Below are 17,835 nucleotides of genomic sequence, written 5' to 3'. Positions count from 1 at the left end.
ATACTAAAAAAAGCCACTTCAGATGCACTTATTTTTAGCATGCACTTCTTCCTGTAAGAGATCAAACTACAGCACTGAGGTCTCCAGAAGCCACTTGGGACCCAACCTACAGGACAAGACTCAAATTTTGCTGAAGGAAAATCAATGACTTGAGCCTTTCTGAAAGGGGATGAAGTAATGCTTGATGAAATGCAGCATCTTCTTTGCAAGTTAAAGAATTAAGTGGTCCTCCCGCAGTTTAGAAAAGCATGTCTTGGACTAGACCTCCAGGTGAGTTGGACACTTGCAAAATTTCTGTGTGTTTCCTTAGAAACAAGCAGTGTAAAAAACAAACCTCCATGTTATCACAGAATCAACATTGTGCCCAAGAAACTTAATGTCTCAAACAATATGAATATTATGAGACCTTCTACTAAGTCAACAGCCAGGTACATCATTTAGATGTACCCAAGAAGTTGCACACACAAGCCTTAAGAAGGCATAACATTTGAATTTTGGCTTTGAACCAAATCATCAAATTGGGGTTCAAATTTTGAAGAAGTTAGTAGAAAGGAAATACCTAAACAGAAGTTAACATAAACCACATACCACTGTTTTTCAGAATGGAAGCCTGGGCAAATACACGTAGCACTAAACTTCAAGTTGTTTCTTTTAATATTTACAAAACTGGTTTTATTCTTAGTTTTTCAGAAAAATTATTTTAAGTATTAGCACCTACATTGTAAATGACTCAAACTTAGATTTACACTTGAAATAAAGCCACACGCAGTCAGTTAAGTGAATTTATATTCTTCCATTTCTGAGTATTTCAGTAGAGCACCAAGAGGGAAAGAGCAACATGTGAGTAACCAGCAAGCTGTTCTCAGCTGTGAGACACAGGCCCAGGCACCTTCCTGGAACAGGATTCAGAAGGTCAGAGTTTTTCAGCACACTCCAAATCACCTCAGTTTTAGTTATTTATAAGGTGGAGATTTCTATGCAAGTTTATAAAACCCATCCAGCTACATGTTAGTTTATTAAACCACAGTTGACCTGAGATGCAATTAGAATTTTGACATTTTTCCATACTTAGTTCACAAGTTTATTATGAAAAACACTGCAGCTCTGTCCTGCAGTAACATTGTTTTACAGAAAAAAACAGTTCTGTTCAAAGTAATTCACTATCCTTGGACAATTACAAGGGACAATATGGTAGGGCAGAGTGGAAAAGGGAACTGAGTGCAGACAAAAAAAAAAAAATCAATACAATTAAATTAAACAGTATTCCCTGAAAATAAAACAAACAAACAGTTTCAGAACAAATATGAGGCCTTGGTACTTATTTTAAAAATGTTCTTTAAGCTTCAATGATTGTTTGCTGCTACCCTTATCTACAGTCATGCTGAATAAAGCTATAGCTAAATGGAAAGTTAAATGTATTCACGAGGTGTTAATGTCTACATCTTATTATTTGCAGTCTCTCAGAGAAAGCAAAAGTAACTACAAATAGCGCTATGCCAGAAACTGGTTTCTTGACCAACAATGTTGCTTCAGCATGCAATGAACTGGTTCATTCTAAAGTGGTCACAGTTGTTGATGACAAGAGGCTTTGTATAGAATATGGCACGTCTTTTGGTCCATGTGAAAACAAAGTTTGAATGTTAAATATTTTCTGACACTTTGGAGTTACTGTTGCTCTTCCCATTCTCTTTAGGTCAACATATGGTTCATGGCAATACTGTACAGGTCTAAAATCTCTTTACAGGAAGTAGTCTGGGGTGCGGCGAGTAACATGCGGTTCACCTCTACGCGGCGCCGGGTCAAACTGCAAACTGAAGAGCACAGACACCAGTGAAATCACCCGAGCCCAGCTTACACCCAGGTACATCCTAACCATGAGTTACAGGAGCAGTGGATTAACACAAGTGAGTCTCTGCAAGTTTTATCAACCAAGTTAAGTTTGCTAGAACAAGTGTTCTAGCTCTTCCACTCTGTTAGTATTTACTTTTAACCATCACATTTTAAATTCCTCTTACCATGAAGCTCTGGAGAGACATTAATTTTAGCTTTAAGACTCAAAGTGGTTGAACATTCCTATCAGAAGGTTAAAAGTCTCAACTTATAATCAAAGAGGGCAGTATGCACAGTGCTTTTGCTTTATTTACTAGTAAAGTTGCTGCTGCAGTAGTTAATTAGAAATCTCATTTAAAGACCTGACACCCAACACCTGAAGAATTCAAAGGTTCCAAAAGTCTCCTGTCCAAGACCGACAAGAAGGCATTACCTTAAATGTCACAGACTACTCCTGCTCTCAAATCACATCCCTACACAGTAAGGCATTAAAGTCCAGATAGTTATGCAAAACAAAATTCAGGAGTCTCACTTTAATCTGACAGAGAAGATCTCAACAGCAACTGTTCCAGAGGCTTGACTCCAGGACTTTAAATGTGACTAACCCAACAATTCCACACTCCACCTCCCAAAAGCTTAGAGAGGGGTGAAAAAAAGCCCATACTTTAACATAATTAAATGAGATCTTCAAATCACAGGCAACATAATTCTTATTTTTAAATATACTTACAAGGAGTACTTTAGAGTGTCATCAAGTTCCATAATTGCAGCCTGGTTGCCACAACGGTAGCAATAGTTTGGAGCACTGAAAATTGTTACTACATTCCGATCATGGCACCAGTTGTACCCCTGGAGAGGAAGGAAAAAATAATTCAGCCAGCCAAGTTAATGTACCCTATGTAACCACCTGACTAGAAACCAACCTTTTCATGTGCACAGCCTTAAGTAGCATTTGTTGGGTTACTTTAAATAAGCTCAAAGCTGTGTATTTTTTCTCTTCTGGAGAGAAAAAGGGTAAAAAGGAATTTTGGCCTTCATAGGTTACTTCCTACCAGCAAATATGAGCTAGATATTTAAAAAAACCAACCAAACAAACAAAATCACCTAGCAATATTTCTCCATTGCATTAGCATTAAATAGTTAAACTGGCAATTCTGAAGTACACAATCCACCCCAAACCTTCAACTGTGATCACCAAAACCAGACATACATTTAAAAATCTTAACTGCTAGGAACTACTAGAGACCAAGAACATAAGCACACATCCACGCTATAAATAAAAATTACACCTTTTTTCCAAGAGACACATGTTTAAACCTTTTTATCTACACAGAAATGCAATATATCATCTAGTATCAAAGCCTGGTTTGAGATATTACTGTAAATTTTCAGGAAAACAAGGCCAAAAAAAGGTTACTCCACTGCCAAATTCCTTTAGTAGCATGTGAATACTGCCAAGGTCAAGTTTCTGGAATACTCTTAGCTGGATCATCACCTGTCACACAGTGGCATATGCACATCTGACATTCAGAGCATGGAATAAATGGACCAAGGACACAATCCAAAGTTTGAACACACAGGATGTCCTGCTCACCTCCATTACCAACTGATGAGCTCTTGAAACCAACGTAAGGCCATTAGCATGGTTAAAGGTTTCTGAAATATCCTGTCCAAATGTGTAACCTGCACCTCGAGGAGAAATCCCCCAGCCACCGCGATCATCTGGATCTGACCATAGCAAGTCACACATTGGACCCTGCAAGAGATGTAGATGATATTTAGAGGTGAAGTGCAAAGAATCAAAAGCAAACAAAACTCAAAAATGCTTGCACTTGCACCACCCCTGCAGAACTCTTTGAGACTTAATATACTTCTTTCTTTAAGCAAGGACATGCCCCTCATTTTTCCTTTAAAAAATCCAGTACAGGAAGACAACAGGCCCTTTATTATTGCTAAGTTGATTTGAATTTCATGTTCAGCCTGCAAGCTTAACCCCCAATACATGCTGAATCATCAATCTCAGTGGCTTAGAAAGTTATTTTTCAGTACCTCATGGGGAACTTCCTGCAAGCGATCAAGTGCTCTGATGTGATCCAGTGTATCTATAGATGGAGAGAGGCCACCATGTAGACAAAAAATCTGCAAGAGTTAAGAAACATGAAGTTTATTTGCATTAATCAGTGCAGTTACAACAGTTTAGAACAAATTATGAGAAAATCTGTAAGAGATTCCTTTAAAGATAACTGACAGAATGCAATGTTAAGAACTCCTTTTACAATCAAAAACATTCAGCTTTGTCAAATGTCAACATACCTGGCCATCCACCAAGGCAGTTAGAGGCAGGTAATCAAAAAGGTCTGTAAAGTACTTCCAAACATTTGCATTTCCGTATTTCCTTAAACATTCATCATAGAAACCATAAACTTGTGTGATTTGCCTGCTTTCATGGTTCCCTCGAAGAATTGTGATACGTTCACGGTAACGGACCTAAACAGAAGAGGTGATTTTAGCACATCAAGGAGCAACTCTTCCCAGAACTCCTCAATCCCTGCCACATATCAATAAAGCAACCAAAACCAAACAATTCTAAAGATTATAGTAATATCCTTTAAGGGAAAAAAAGGACTCATTTACTCTGATCTTCAAGTGCCAATTACTTTTGAGATTCATTACAAGTTGTATTTATTATTACTAGGGGACTTCACTACACCTATGCATTAAGCTGATCTCTCCAAGCAAATTCTTAAGGATTGCTACTCAGGCAAGAAAAAATGAACACTCATTTTAGATAAAGCTCAGACTTGCACCTGAACATTTTTGTAAGTTTTTTTTTTTAAGAAGTGACTTAGAAAACTAAGAAAGCCAAGAAGTCAGTTTCAGTAGCTCTAATACCAATGCAGTGAAAAACATAACAGATATTAAGTGTAGTCAGGACAGTAATGATGTATTTTATACAAGACTGTAAAGCTGAGAAGAAAGTTACCTTAAGGGCTACAAGCAATGTGACTGTTTCGACTGAATAATATCCTCTGTCAACATAGTCCCCCATAAACAAATAGTTTGTGTCTGGTGATTTGCCTCCAATTCTGAAAAGTTCCATGAGGTCGTGAAATTGTCCATGGACATCTCCACAGACTGTGACTGGACATCGCACCTCCTGTACGTTGGATTCTTTTGTCAAAATTTCTTTAGCCTGTAAAGCAAAAAAGCACATGAATTGGGAGTTTGTCTATGGAGAGCTTTTTATTCAAAGCACGTGCTACCACTTCCAACTCTGCTACCTGCTCTCTTCAGGAGCTCTTGTCCCTTCCTTCCCTGAAGCATTTGAGGGAGAAATTTACTTAAATGCCATTAAAACAGCATTTCACTTTATGAAACCTTGTATTACTAATTAGTATTTGCATGGCTGCTTTTCCTCCTTGAGGACAGTATCTGAAGCAAAACTTCAGACTTTCTACAAAAATGGTTCTGTGAAGCATAGAACAATGAACATCACTACTGGAATTTTAAAAGTTTAAGTATTTTGAAAAATTGAATCTAAAAATCCTGCCAACATCTTACTTCCAAAAGCCTAAATTCAGCCAAAATACTACCAATACCTTGGCACTCACCTGTACAAACATCTACAACCCACCTGCAAAGGCAGGGGGTCCTGCATGAAGCAGAATGAGAACAAACATCCACACGTACCAGCAATTACAGAGCAGGCCATTGCTCTCAAGTTTTATGATTAAACACAGACCAATAACATCAAGTTGTGTCTTCATAAACCAAAGCTGGCTAAGATGTTTGTCATCACCATTTTTTCCCAAAAAACCCTGTGTATATAAAAGTTGTATACAAATGTAATTTGTATGAAGAAGCATAGGCTAAATATAGCACCAGAAAGGTAATTCTGAAATAATGCAAGACAGTGGTTACAGTTTGTTCTCAGAACAGTCACCAGACACATGCCACAATGATTTGCTAAATCAAGAAGCCATTAGAAATATAAATAGTAACAAGTTTACTAGTTACCATCTACTAAGATTTCCCTGTTTTTCAAGAGTCAATGCTTCCATTCAAAAAGAATCCTTTTTTACCTCATTAACTCAATTACAAGAAAATATATAAAAATTATATTCTATTCTATGACCCAAGTTGTCTACAATAAAGTGGCTGACACTCCCACCCAAAAGTGGTGTCACTGTCCCACACATCATCCTGGCTGACCACCGTGGTCACCACTTCAAACAGAAGCAACACCCAAATTTAATGATGGAAATTCATTAAATTCTATGTTTCACTGCAAAGAAATGCAGAAATCCAGCATGGCTAAGCACCCTGCACAGCACAAAGCTTCAGATGTCACTCTGCAGACGTATTTACATCAGAAGTCAGTCTCATATGACAGTTTCCACTTGCACTGTGCCCAGTACTAAAGATAGGTCATTCCTGGCTTGTGGTCGATGCTTAAAGTGCAGATGTATTTTAAGACAGCCTGACTCGAGTTAATTTTTAAGCAGTGACACTCACCGGATGTTTTGAAGGTGTTCTAACAGCTTTAGCCTCTTCTAATACTCTCTTACATTCAGAAGCATTAGCCAGCTTAATTCTCCTTTAGCAAGACAACATCACAAATGCTTACAGCACTTCAATATAAAAAAACTACTCTTTAATGAGAATGTTTCTACCACTGGATTTCCTTAACACACTTGAAGCACTGCACAAAGAATGCAGCATTCATTTTTCATCAAAGGTATGCAGCGTTTGTGCTGAGAATGGCAGAGTTCTCAGCAACTGAGTTGTTGCTTCCTCAGTTTCTGAAATATTAAATCACTGATATGCTCATGACCAAACACACAGAGAAGTCGGACAGCTACTCTGATGGAAAAAGACTGTTCCAGGTCAATTTGCAAAACAGCAACCTCTGTTTAAATCCTGCAGTGGGGGAATGCTGGTACAGGGATTCCAACATTTCCATGTTTTAAAACCAGTTTCATGCAACAGTGTGCTATGAACTGTTTAGCTCACTTACAGCCTTATGTCCCACGGTATTGGAAGTGGCACATACTCAAGTGCTTAAACGCTCGGCTCTACAAAAGAGCTTCAGCAAACTGAAGGTAGAAAAAATAACATCCTGAAAGCAAGGCACCAACAAGCAGTCTACTATATCCCAACTTTCCTAATAAATGAATTCCTATAAAAAGGTAAAAGAAAAAACTAAGGACTTTTAATATACCACAACACAATACAAACAAGTTGGTGAGACAGCAGTACATTTAATAGCACAATTTCACAATGGCAAGTGATCACTGGTACTACTCCTGCAGTGTCCTGCAGTGTCTGTGCCCCTGACCTTGTACTGCATCACACACAGCAACTCCACCTGATTCCACTCCCTCTTTTTATTGATTCTTGAAGGTGCTGCTCACTGGCCACATCACACAACTGCCTCCTCCTACCCATCCTCCTCTCCAACAAATGGACTTCCCACCACCAGCTCTCCTACACTTCCTAAGGGAGAGGAAGCAGTAGAGCACTCTTCAGCACCCTTCAGCAGAAGGCAGAACACTCCTTGATCCAACCATCTGACAAAGGAAAACTAGGAAAGACAAACACACATCACCCTCTGAACTTCAAACACCCCAGGACCCATTGCCACAAAGGATAACAGTGCAACAATGCAGTATTTTGACACCAACATTTTGAAACGTCCAGGCTTCACTGCCAGGACAAACAACGATAAAATCCATGAACAGATTTTCTCAAGCATCTATTAATTCTTTTGTATCTGTGTCTTGTTTCAGTTCTCAACAATTCCTACTATTAAAACAGCCCTGAACATCTCTACACCTTCAACACTTAATCTTTTTTACATAGTAGAATATCACCACAAGTCAAACGTCTGTGGTGCAGGATACTTAAGCAAAAACTTGTTATCGACAACCTACCATATTACAGTTGTAAAACCCTGCCTCTGAAACAGTTGAATTATTTTTTCAGCACTACATTCTCAGATTTCAAAATAAAATGCAAACACATACAGAACAAGACTGCAAAGAACATGTTACTTCTAGCTGATAAATGCTAATTTTACAGCCGATTACCAATGAAGTCAAAGAAAAAAAGACACAGCTACACAAGAAGTTACACAAGAAGAGTGTAAGAAGAACCAAGTGCAATGCTGTCATAAACACTACTGCTGAGGTGGAAAGTCACATATTTTACTCAGAACAATCTCAAAGTTCAAAGAATAAGCAGTAAGTATCAAATACATTTCAGCTTAGTCATAGTGACTGGAATTCATTCTGACTTGACAGTGGCTTACTCAGTCATTTCTCTGCAAAGAGAAAACTTGTACAATTCCAAAATGTAACAAGAATAAAACTAATACTGATTTATACACACAAGAAAACAACCAATTTTCACTTTACTATAAGAAGAGTAGCACTGCATAAAAACTCAACCTAGTACTTAAGAATTAAACCATTCCTGGTCTGCTGCACATCATCTCAAGGCCCAGCTAAACAGCACCAAGCTGCTTTGGTGGCTCTGTTCACAAAGCACGTCTCAGCAAGATGATGATCCTAAAGATAAGCTTAATTGTTTTAAGACAGTACAAGATCGAAGTGTACGAACAGCCATGGATAAGAATTTTGAAAAGATGACCATTAAAGACACTACCATATGATTTTCAGATCCTCAGTTTATTTAATGAGATGCATGGGTTGTATGCAGATGTATCTCTTATTTCCCCTGCTCCCTCCCTATATTTTTATCCTATATGGCACAAATTAAGGCTCAGAGTCGAGTGCCATAAAAGCCATAATCCATAAATTTTACTTCCTCAACTCATTCTGTGCTGAGGATATGCCAGTTTCCCTCACGAGCAGTGTACATCATTAATCTTGTCTCACAGAAATAATTTCCAGTTCTACAAAATCCTCTAACCCAAATTCCTGTGTTTCCAGAATATACCAGATATTTCTTAATTACTCCAACCTCTTCTTAGGTCCCTACATTCTAGCATGAGTTCTGACAAGTCAGCCCAATTATCTACCATGAAAAACTCTGGGGCACATAAAAGAAAATAACAAGACCCAAACCAAGCAGTAAACATCACTGTTATTAGTGTAGAATTGTAGATCAATGCTTGAAGCAGCACTATGAACCAGTCATCAAAAGATTACCACTACTAACCCAGTAAAGAAAATACAACCATTACTTTGATCAGACAGCACAGCCCCAAAATCATGGCTGCAGATGGTAACGTGTCATTCCTGGCAGACCAGAATTCACACCTGCAGCCCACCATGCTGTCTAGTAAAGTGTGGAATGAGAAGCATCCACTGTAACCAAGAAATAGTTATTTGTAGTTACCATGAAGATATTTTGATGAGATTGAAGACTTCAACCACACCCATAATTTCCTGTCACCAAGGTGCACAGGATGTGACTAAAGGCACAATGATCAGATAATTGAACAGCTGAAACCAGTATTCATCCCAAACATCATGACCTGGAAAAGGTTCCAGTTCCAAGCAAAGTCATCCATTACAGTCAGCAATTCTTCTGCAGTCAATGCTTTTCAATTTAAAGATTTCCCCACTCCTCACAAGGAGAGGAAAGAGAGCAGGCTCTGACAAAAGATGGGCTTATTTTTTAAAGCAAAAGGTGTTTTAATTCACTGACATTTTAAGCAAAACTAGATAAATGAAGGCTCCAATAACACCCTTCTGTGAAGGAGGCATGGCAGTCAGATTACACATAACACAAATGGGAAACTGATTTATGCTGAACTTCACAATACACTAAGGAGTTCAGTGTGAATATGTAAGTAGGAACAAAATTAAAACACAAAGCTCCCTACTGACATTTAATTATTTAGTATTCCAAAGCAAAACCAGGAATTCCATCCACAAAGAAATACTGAGCAGAAAAATACCCTTTTGTCAGGACAGAAGTTGATGCATCTGCTTTCTCTCTGGATTTGTGACTAGCACCTACACCTTCATTTTTAATATCTTCTGCTCAGTGAGAAGAGAGACCAGTTTAAATAGAAGATATCAGCCAACTGAAAGAGCAACCCCAATGCCAGGACTGCAGTAAGATTAAAATAAGATCACTTTCCTTTATTGCCTGGAAATTCTAGAAGGCCTACAAGAAAGCATGCAAGCAGCAAACTTCTGACAAATAACTCTCCCTTCCTTTGTATTACAAAAGGACTGACACCCTAAGAAACCCTGATAGTCCCCTCAACATTTCCATCTGAAAAGTTCAGTAGCCTACACACTCAAGAGTAACTGTTAAATGTTCTTGCCCTCAGAGGCAAATCTGGAGGAAGGGGAAAGGCTGTTAATCAATCAGTACTTGACAGGAGCAGTGAGGATAGGAAGAGGGTCTTCTGAAAGAACTCCAAGTCATTATTTTCATTCATACCAAAGATCTTAGTATCTTTAAACAGAAGAAATATTATCTAGGAAACACTTCTTTAAAAAAAAAACGTAAGTCAAATATCTCAGGAACCCTCATGCCTTCCTTGCCTCGTGGGAGCTCCAAGAACACAGCAATGCAGGAAGCTGACCACTTACAGGGGTGTTTTTCAGTCCTCCTGGTAGAACAAGCTGTATTCATTTTGAATCATTCACGTTTTTTAAAAAAGAAATATGCTAAACCTATTCCCAAACTAGTTGTGCCTGATAGCAACAAGTCCAGCTTCATGCAATGAACTAGAAAGTTCTCAACCCTTTTGTTCCAGTAACTGCAACACAGCCTGGCACAGTCATGCTACAGGTCAGAACACCAGCTGAAGGATGGCATATCAGACCTCAAGAACGAGTTTAGAACCAACCAGAAACACCTGCACTGGAAGGCATGCTCAAAATATTCAGCAGAAATAATGGAGACCTACTGAGTAACTGAGCTCTAGTATTCATTCTTTAGTTAGGAATAAACTTTTTCCAGCTTAATATATACTACCTGAAAGAAAATAACAACAGCATTACTGGATACAGTGTAGTGTTTGAGGGTCCCTAAGCAAGAATGAAAATTCAATCCCTGCTCCTGTGATTCCCCTCACACAGATCTGCTGTATGAGGCCAGACACAGCCAGACAGGTTTGGGTTTTGTGCTGGCAAGGCAACCCAGGTGAGTAGCTGGGAATGGCTCAGAAGTGATCGCACAGCAGCACGGTCATCACACCTGAGGAGACAACAGCCTCGGCACAGGCAGCTTTGGGGGAGGACATCAGTCCTGCAGCCTCGTCCATGTCTTCAGCCTCAACGTGGCAGAACTCAAGTAGGAACCTGCTCTGACTTAGGAGTGCTTCCTGCTGTTAGCTTAAACCATGCCCAGAACAACACAAGTATCTTTCACTCCTACCTGATCACAACTAATATTGCAACTAAAAAGCAAAAGATCAAAGCCAAACATCTCACTGCTAGTGCAACTCCATTTTTACAGAATTTACTAGAATTGGAAAAAAAAAACAAACCCAGAAAGCTGCTGATGGTACAATCACTGGCACATTCAAGACTAAATTTTTATATGCACATCAAGATGTTGTATGTGAATCCAGACAAGGTGAGAAGGCTGGCAAGGCTGACTCTTCAAATGCCTTCTGTGGAAAAAGACAATTTCCATTTTTCATTATCAACCATAACAGAAAACAAACAAAAAAACAAACCACCACAAAAAAAAACACCCACAACAAATCAGAACACTGGGCATCAAACGATTTTTACGTGTTCAAGAATAATCTAAAACACAGTCATTTAAATGTTACAAAAGGCTTTGTACACTACACTTGTAACTCTTCAGAGACAGAAGGTACAATTACATGGCTCCATCAATGACCTGATCCTAGGTATGTTCAGCAAAGCAGCAAAGGAGCCCTAACCCACCCTCTGGTCTCCCAGAGCCCCCTGAACAGTTGCTGAGGGCTCCTCCTGCCATTGGCAGCAGCGTTCCCTTGCTGCAGGATCCAGAAGCCAGAGCAGCGCCAGGGCAGAACTGCAACGCTGCACATTCCCCTTCTGCCAGGGGCAGAGGAGCACAGAGCCTGCCCAATGCACAGCCCACCACGCAGGGCACACCATACTCTCACTACCTGGGAATTGTGTTGGGGCAGGTTTCTTGGCTGATTTACAGCAAGTTCAGACAGGAACATTGATTTTCACAATCATCTCAGTCTGAAGAATAGTTAGTTATACATGATGGATATGGGAATACAAAAGCCAGCTAATAGAAAAGCCCTTGTAAATGCAGCTGGAAACAGTTAAAAACAGTTTAAAACATCCACTTCTGGCCATAATAATCAGCTAAGAAAGGGAACTCCTGAACTGAACAGAATGGAGGAAGCAGAAGGGGACATGTGCCTCTGTCTGAAAAAGAGGTTGGACAGACAGCTCAGCTTAAAACACAGGAGTGAGATCCACAGAACATGTTAGTGTTTGATGTATTCCAGGAACTGAACTTTGATTGCACAGGCATTTTTTGACCCAAAAGAAAGCTTCATCAGAAACATCCTCTCAGAATTAAGTCACTCAACATAAGCTAAATGAGTTTGCGTAACTCACACAGCTGCAGCGGGTAAGCTTTGGCTACAGAACATCTAACTTGGAAGATCAGATGTTCAAATGAAAATTCTACAACAAGAAAAGAAATTAGAAAAATACACCATGAACAAGGTACATACCAGAAAACAGTATGGCCCAGAAACACATTTACACTACAAAAATTAGCAATGGTGACAAACCAAAAAGCAAATGTGACCAACATCATTGTTACAGATCCAAACTGCAGGAGTCAAATCCTGAATCAAGATTTCTTGAATGTCTTTACCAGTATCAGCCCTTTACTTAGTTTAAAGTATTTTGTTTACCAGTACTATCTATTCACAGGTATTTCACTAGCAATTCAAGAACCCTGAAACCCTTTACATAGCATATATGACCAAATAGTCTTCCCTCTCTCCAAAAACCGCAGGTGCCACACTCAAACTCACTAAATCACAGAGCAGTGTTTTTGAGGGAGTGGCTCTGACACCTCTGCCTGCACCTGCACTAGATACTTTCTGCAATAACCAAAGCAAACTCTACCCAAAAATTCACCCCATTCCTTTGTGCAATTTCAGACTGTCATCCCACCTTCCTGAGCAATGTGCCACACCCCCAGTTCCTGTGACAAAGGGCATCTATACACAGAGGAGACAAGACCATTTCCCTCCACTGTCAAAATGTATGGCAAAGAAACTAAACCAGCATCCTTTCATTCAAAATGGCCAGTGGAAAAACTCTCACCTGGCAATAAAGGACTTCCTTTCACCTCTGCCAATAAACAATTCAGCACTAACAGGACAAACACTGCTGACATGTAACAGTAACTGGACTGGGTATATTTTGACCACTTCTTTAGGACTTGCACTTCTCAAATGCTGAAGCAAAGCACAACTGCTCACTCAACTGATGTAGCATTAAACACACAGCAAGTACTAAGCCTAGAATAATTTAACTGCCACTCACAGGTTGATTGTTTCAAACAATTTGTGAAAGTCTAATGTATTATTCATGGTTACAAATTACTTCTAGACTTCGAAGATGTTTCTGCCCAGTTCCCACCACCACCATCACCCAGGTAACCAGGCTCAGAGAAAGACACACCAGGAAAGTAACTGGGATGCACAAATGGCCACAATTATCATGTTCAAAAAAAGCTGTTAAGTTCTTCAGGTATCAATACTGAAACACAAGAGAGCCCTTAGGCTTATTCTTATTAGACAGGCACACACATGAAGCTCCAGCAGATCAAGAAATACTTGTCAGGGAGATCATCCAATCAAACGGTGTTATCAGGAAAAGCCCTTAATTTTTTATTAATTGTTTATTTTAATTTGCCCTAGCTGCAATTCAATGTGGTGAGGAACAACAGTTTATACCTAGTAGAGTCTTTATCTGTCCTTTGGAACAACAGCTGCATTTGACACTGTCCTTAAGCTATTCATGGAAAAACAGCCTTTTGATGTGATTACATCCACAAAACTACTTAAACAGTCCAAACAAAGAACAACCCAGTGAGGTTTCTGAGAGGCACTGCTGGGAACACAAACACATTAAAGCAAGTGCTGTCCCTCAGCACAAAGGTGCAGAGCTGAGCTCTCACCCCACTTCCAGGAACATGGAGGAGACAAGAGGGAAAACCCAGAGCTCAAGGGCCTACTTCCAACTCCTTCCATCAGCAACCATGAAGAAACTTAACTACTCTTAGCAGAAAGTCCAAGTAAATCCACCTGTAATAATCAGCAACAAATCAACTTTCCCTAACATCAGCAGCCCTGTGGCTGAACTCTGGCACACAGAGAGAAATGTCACCCTTCCCAGAGCTCCCCCAGAGCCAACCCAGCCCACATGAAAGCTGCTGCTAAATAATACTGGGACTGGCAGATTTCTCTTCTACATTCTCATGGTGTCTCATCTCAACACACAGTAGTCAGACACAGTTTTCTTTTCTTTTCTCCTTTACCATTATCTTGGTGATGAGCATTACACATTTATCCATAAATACAGCTCATTTCTATTCTTCACTGGGAAAAAATGAAATGTCATCTTGTGCAACACTGATGACTGGGACTGTACCTTCTGTGAGGAATTTCTAGCGGCATGCCTGCTTCTCACTGAACCAAAACCCCAAGCACACTGAGAGCTTTTTGTACATTACACACCCCTCATGGTCCTGCGAGTTACCACACAGCCCCACAAAATGGGGCCATATGCACCCACTCCTGTGGGAGCCAGGACTCAGTGCCCATCAGCTCACAAACGATGGCAAGTGAAATGCTCGCCTCTCACCCAAAGCAACACAAGGAAGAGCTGGATGGCTGTCACTGGAGAGGACATGGAAACAGCCAGGCGGTGACATTGCCACTTGCTTGCAACAGCCTTTAAAATACACAGCCTGGATCAAACGGAAACAGTGTTGAGTTGCTGGAATACAAGTGAACTAAAATCTATAAGGAAGCAAGAGCCAGTCTGGCCAAAATCACAGCAAGTTCTTTATTAAGTTCACAGTCAGTCCTCTCGAAAAAAAATTGCTTCCAAAACAATCTGATGTAGTATTTGAAAGCATGATTCCAGTTTTAAAATACTCTAGGTATTTTCTGTGGCAATAGGCTTCTTTAGAAGCCAGTACATCAATAACTTCATGTATTCCTTAATATCAGTTCCCAAAAAAATTCACAAATATTCCATCTTTCAGTCCAGAAATACATAAAACCATCAGTAATTAAAAAAAAATCCAACCAAAAAACCATCACCACCATCAACCCTCAGCTATGAAGTTACATCCAGAATTGGAATTCAACTGGAAAATGCCTCTGGATGCTATTAGAACAAAATTTTCCTGAATTTCCAAAACACAGCCTGTCCTAGGTTGGCTTTACAACCTAAGCTATGAATGTCTCAATCAACACATTGCCCTGCAACATCCACGTCTCAAACCATCACCAGAAAAATAAGGAGTTATACAGGATCTCGAAGGTTTATTCTGTGAATTTCGTGAAACCCAGAACCTTACTGAGGGAAACCAAAACCCCAAAGCTAATTTATCCTTCAATTAGTTATAAACGCGTCTGCACTTATTCATATAATGAAAAATACAAGAAATAAATCAAAGCAGAAGCTCTTTGCCGCGTGCGATTTCCAAGCGCCTACCATAAGCTTTTCATTTCATTACAATAACTCAGGCTTTGGGGGTTTGATTTACCATTTTAACCGGGGGGGGTCTCTCGGGGGTCTCTCCCGAGGATCCATCGCGGCCGCGGCGCCATTTTAGGAGGCGCTGAGCGGGCGGGAGGCGGAGCCGAGGCTCCAGCACAGCCGAGGGGCCGCGGCTCGCCCGGCCCCGGCTCCCGGCCCGCTCCCCGCCGGGCCGCGCCAGCCCCCGGCCCGCCCGCGGCCCCGCGCCCGCGCGGCTCGGCGGCACCGCCCCCGCCAGCGGCTCCCCGCCCGGCCCCGCCGCCTGCCCGCGGCCCCTCGCCCCTCACCTTCTCGCAGAGGCTCTTCACCTGCCCCTCGGACAGCTGCTTGCACTCGTTGAGCTGCTCCACCCACTGGTCGAGCTCCTTGGTGAAGACCTTCTCCTCCATCCCGCTCTCCCCCTCCTCCTCCTCCTCCTCCTCACCGGCTGCTGCTGCCGCACCGCCCCGCGGGCCCCTGCGATCCGCGCTCCCCACAGCGGCGGCGGCCGCGACGCGTCAGGGCGGGCGGGCGGGCGCGGGGAGAGGGCGGCCCGGGGCGCTCCGGCTGCGGCAGCGCTGCCGCTCCTCGCTCCGCACCGTGTAATGGCCGCCGCTGCTGACGTCACCGCCCCGGCCCCACCGCGGGGAGGGGGACGCCGCGGGAGCCGACGGCGCGTGCGCGGCGCCCGGGCGGGGCCGCGAGTGCGCTCTGAGGGGAGGGGGCGGGTGAGGGCAGCGAGCGCGCCCGCCCCGGGAGCCCTGGCTGGATATGTTTTGTCCCGGTCCTCGTTCCCGTGTCTGCCCCTGGTCCCCTTGGGGCTGGCGCTCTCCCCTTGCAGGGGTCCGTTTGAGGGGCGCGGCGCAGCCCCGCGCGGTCGCAGCCGTGAGGCGGGAGCCAGGGCACTGCCGTGAGGGGTCGCCGGCATGGCGGTGCCGGCCCCTCCTGTGCCGGGTGCTGCGCGCCGGCTCCTCGCGGGGCACAGGCTGGGCACAGTTCTCGCCTGATAAGCGCCACTGCGGGGTCGGGAGATGATGTTTCCGAGGGCTTTGTGCGGCTCCGCAGTGTTTGTGGTTCTCCCTGCCATTAATGCATACAGGTATCCCCGAGGCGGGTGCCAGGAGGCTGGTGCCAGGGTCTTTGCAGCGACAGGACGAGGAGCACTCGCCGCAAACTAAAACACAGAAAGTTCCACCTCCACACGAGAAAGAGCTTCACGTTATGGGCAGCAAAGCCCTGGAGCGGGCTGCCCAGGGAGGGCGTGGAGTCTTTCTCTGGCGGCTTTCAAACCCCCCTGGACACGTTCCTGTGCCAGCTGCTGCAGGTGACCCGGGCCTGGCCGATGGGTCGGACTGGGGCATCTCCAGGGCTCCGTTCCATCCCCGACAATCCTGTGATGCTCGGTCCCGAGCCCCGTTACCGAGTCTGTCGGAGAAGAGCAAAGTGGGGGATTCTTGCTGGTGTTAGGTACTTTGAAATAAAGCTTTTCACTTCTAAATCATAAGCATTAAACTCATTACTTACTATCTTAATTGTACCACCAGGTAGTGCTTAGGTTAAAAAGGCTGTGCTGGATTTCTTTAAAACGATTTATACTGAATGAGCTAGTGGAAGTCCAGAGTTTATTATGACCTTTTTAGACAGAAGTAATGCATGAAGTGCAGTGTAAGTGTTCAATAAAGGAAATTAGTGGTGGACCTTTCAGGAAACTTTCAGGAAGATGGTATTTTTTCAGGAAACTAGTGGTAACCTCAGCTACCTTATTGTACTCAGACACTTGCTACCTAAGGGAAAATATGTCAGTAAGACACAGATTAGTTGCAATAAAAAAGAATGTAGGAAATATGCAGAACCAATTTCTAATGAATTATGTATTTTATTGCAATCTGCATCTTAAATTTTACAGGAAGATTTCCCCTAAATAACTTACAAAAGGCATGAAATGATCAGTTTAATTTTTTTCCCTTAAATGGATCAAAATGTTGGTAAAATATTGATTTGTTAATTTCAAGAGGGCACAATGACTTTTCCTAGTTAACTTGTGTTAATTGTCTTAGTCATCACTTGCCTAATACGGAGTCTGACTTGTTAAATTCTTTGCCTACTATTGAAAGAAATTAAGAATTCCATAGTGAGCAAGGGGTAGGGAATGTTTGCTTTCATGGGTCAGTCTCGGTTTCTTGCTGTCATACTCTCCTGCTAGACAAGTTGGTTTGAATTGCCTGACTTGGGTTTTGTTTATCTTCCAAAATAATTTTGCTGTTCTTACACAGGTTCCCACCTTCAGATGACC

General features: G+C 42.0%; 1 protein-coding gene and 1 long non-coding RNA gene across 2 annotated transcripts; both read right to left on the bottom strand.

Moving 5' to 3' along the window:
- Positions 1-769: 769 nt before the first annotated feature.
- PPP2CA (protein phosphatase 2 catalytic subunit alpha) lies at positions 770-16,165 on the bottom strand. The gene is made up of 7 exons (XM_064387945.1): positions 15,851-16,165; positions 4,814-5,023; positions 4,144-4,317; positions 3,880-3,969; positions 3,425-3,586; positions 2,561-2,679; positions 770-1,811 (listed from the first exon to the last, which is right to left on the bottom strand). The coding sequence occupies exons 1-7, from the start codon at positions 15,950-15,952 to the stop codon at positions 1,739-1,741; spliced, it is 930 nt and encodes a 309-aa protein (XP_064244015.1). The 5' UTR covers positions 15,953-16,165; the 3' UTR covers positions 770-1,738.
- Positions 5,296-15,779, bottom strand: LOC135280182 (uncharacterized). Its single transcript, XR_010347228.1, has 2 exons — positions 15,519-15,779; positions 5,296-6,427 (listed from the first exon to the last, which is right to left on the bottom strand). It is a non-coding gene; the product is annotated as an uncharacterized LOC135280182 (long non-coding RNA).
- Positions 16,166-17,835: the final 1,670 nt, after the last annotated feature.

This window comes from Passer domesticus, chromosome 13 (genome assembly GCF_036417665.1).
Source record: "Passer domesticus isolate bPasDom1 chromosome 13, bPasDom1.hap1, whole genome shotgun sequence".
In the NCBI taxonomy this organism is placed as follows: Eukaryota; Metazoa; Chordata; class Aves; order Passeriformes; family Passeridae; genus Passer; species Passer domesticus.
Note: the sequence above shows the minus strand (reverse complement) of the source record. Positions and strands in the feature narration are given on the sequence as shown.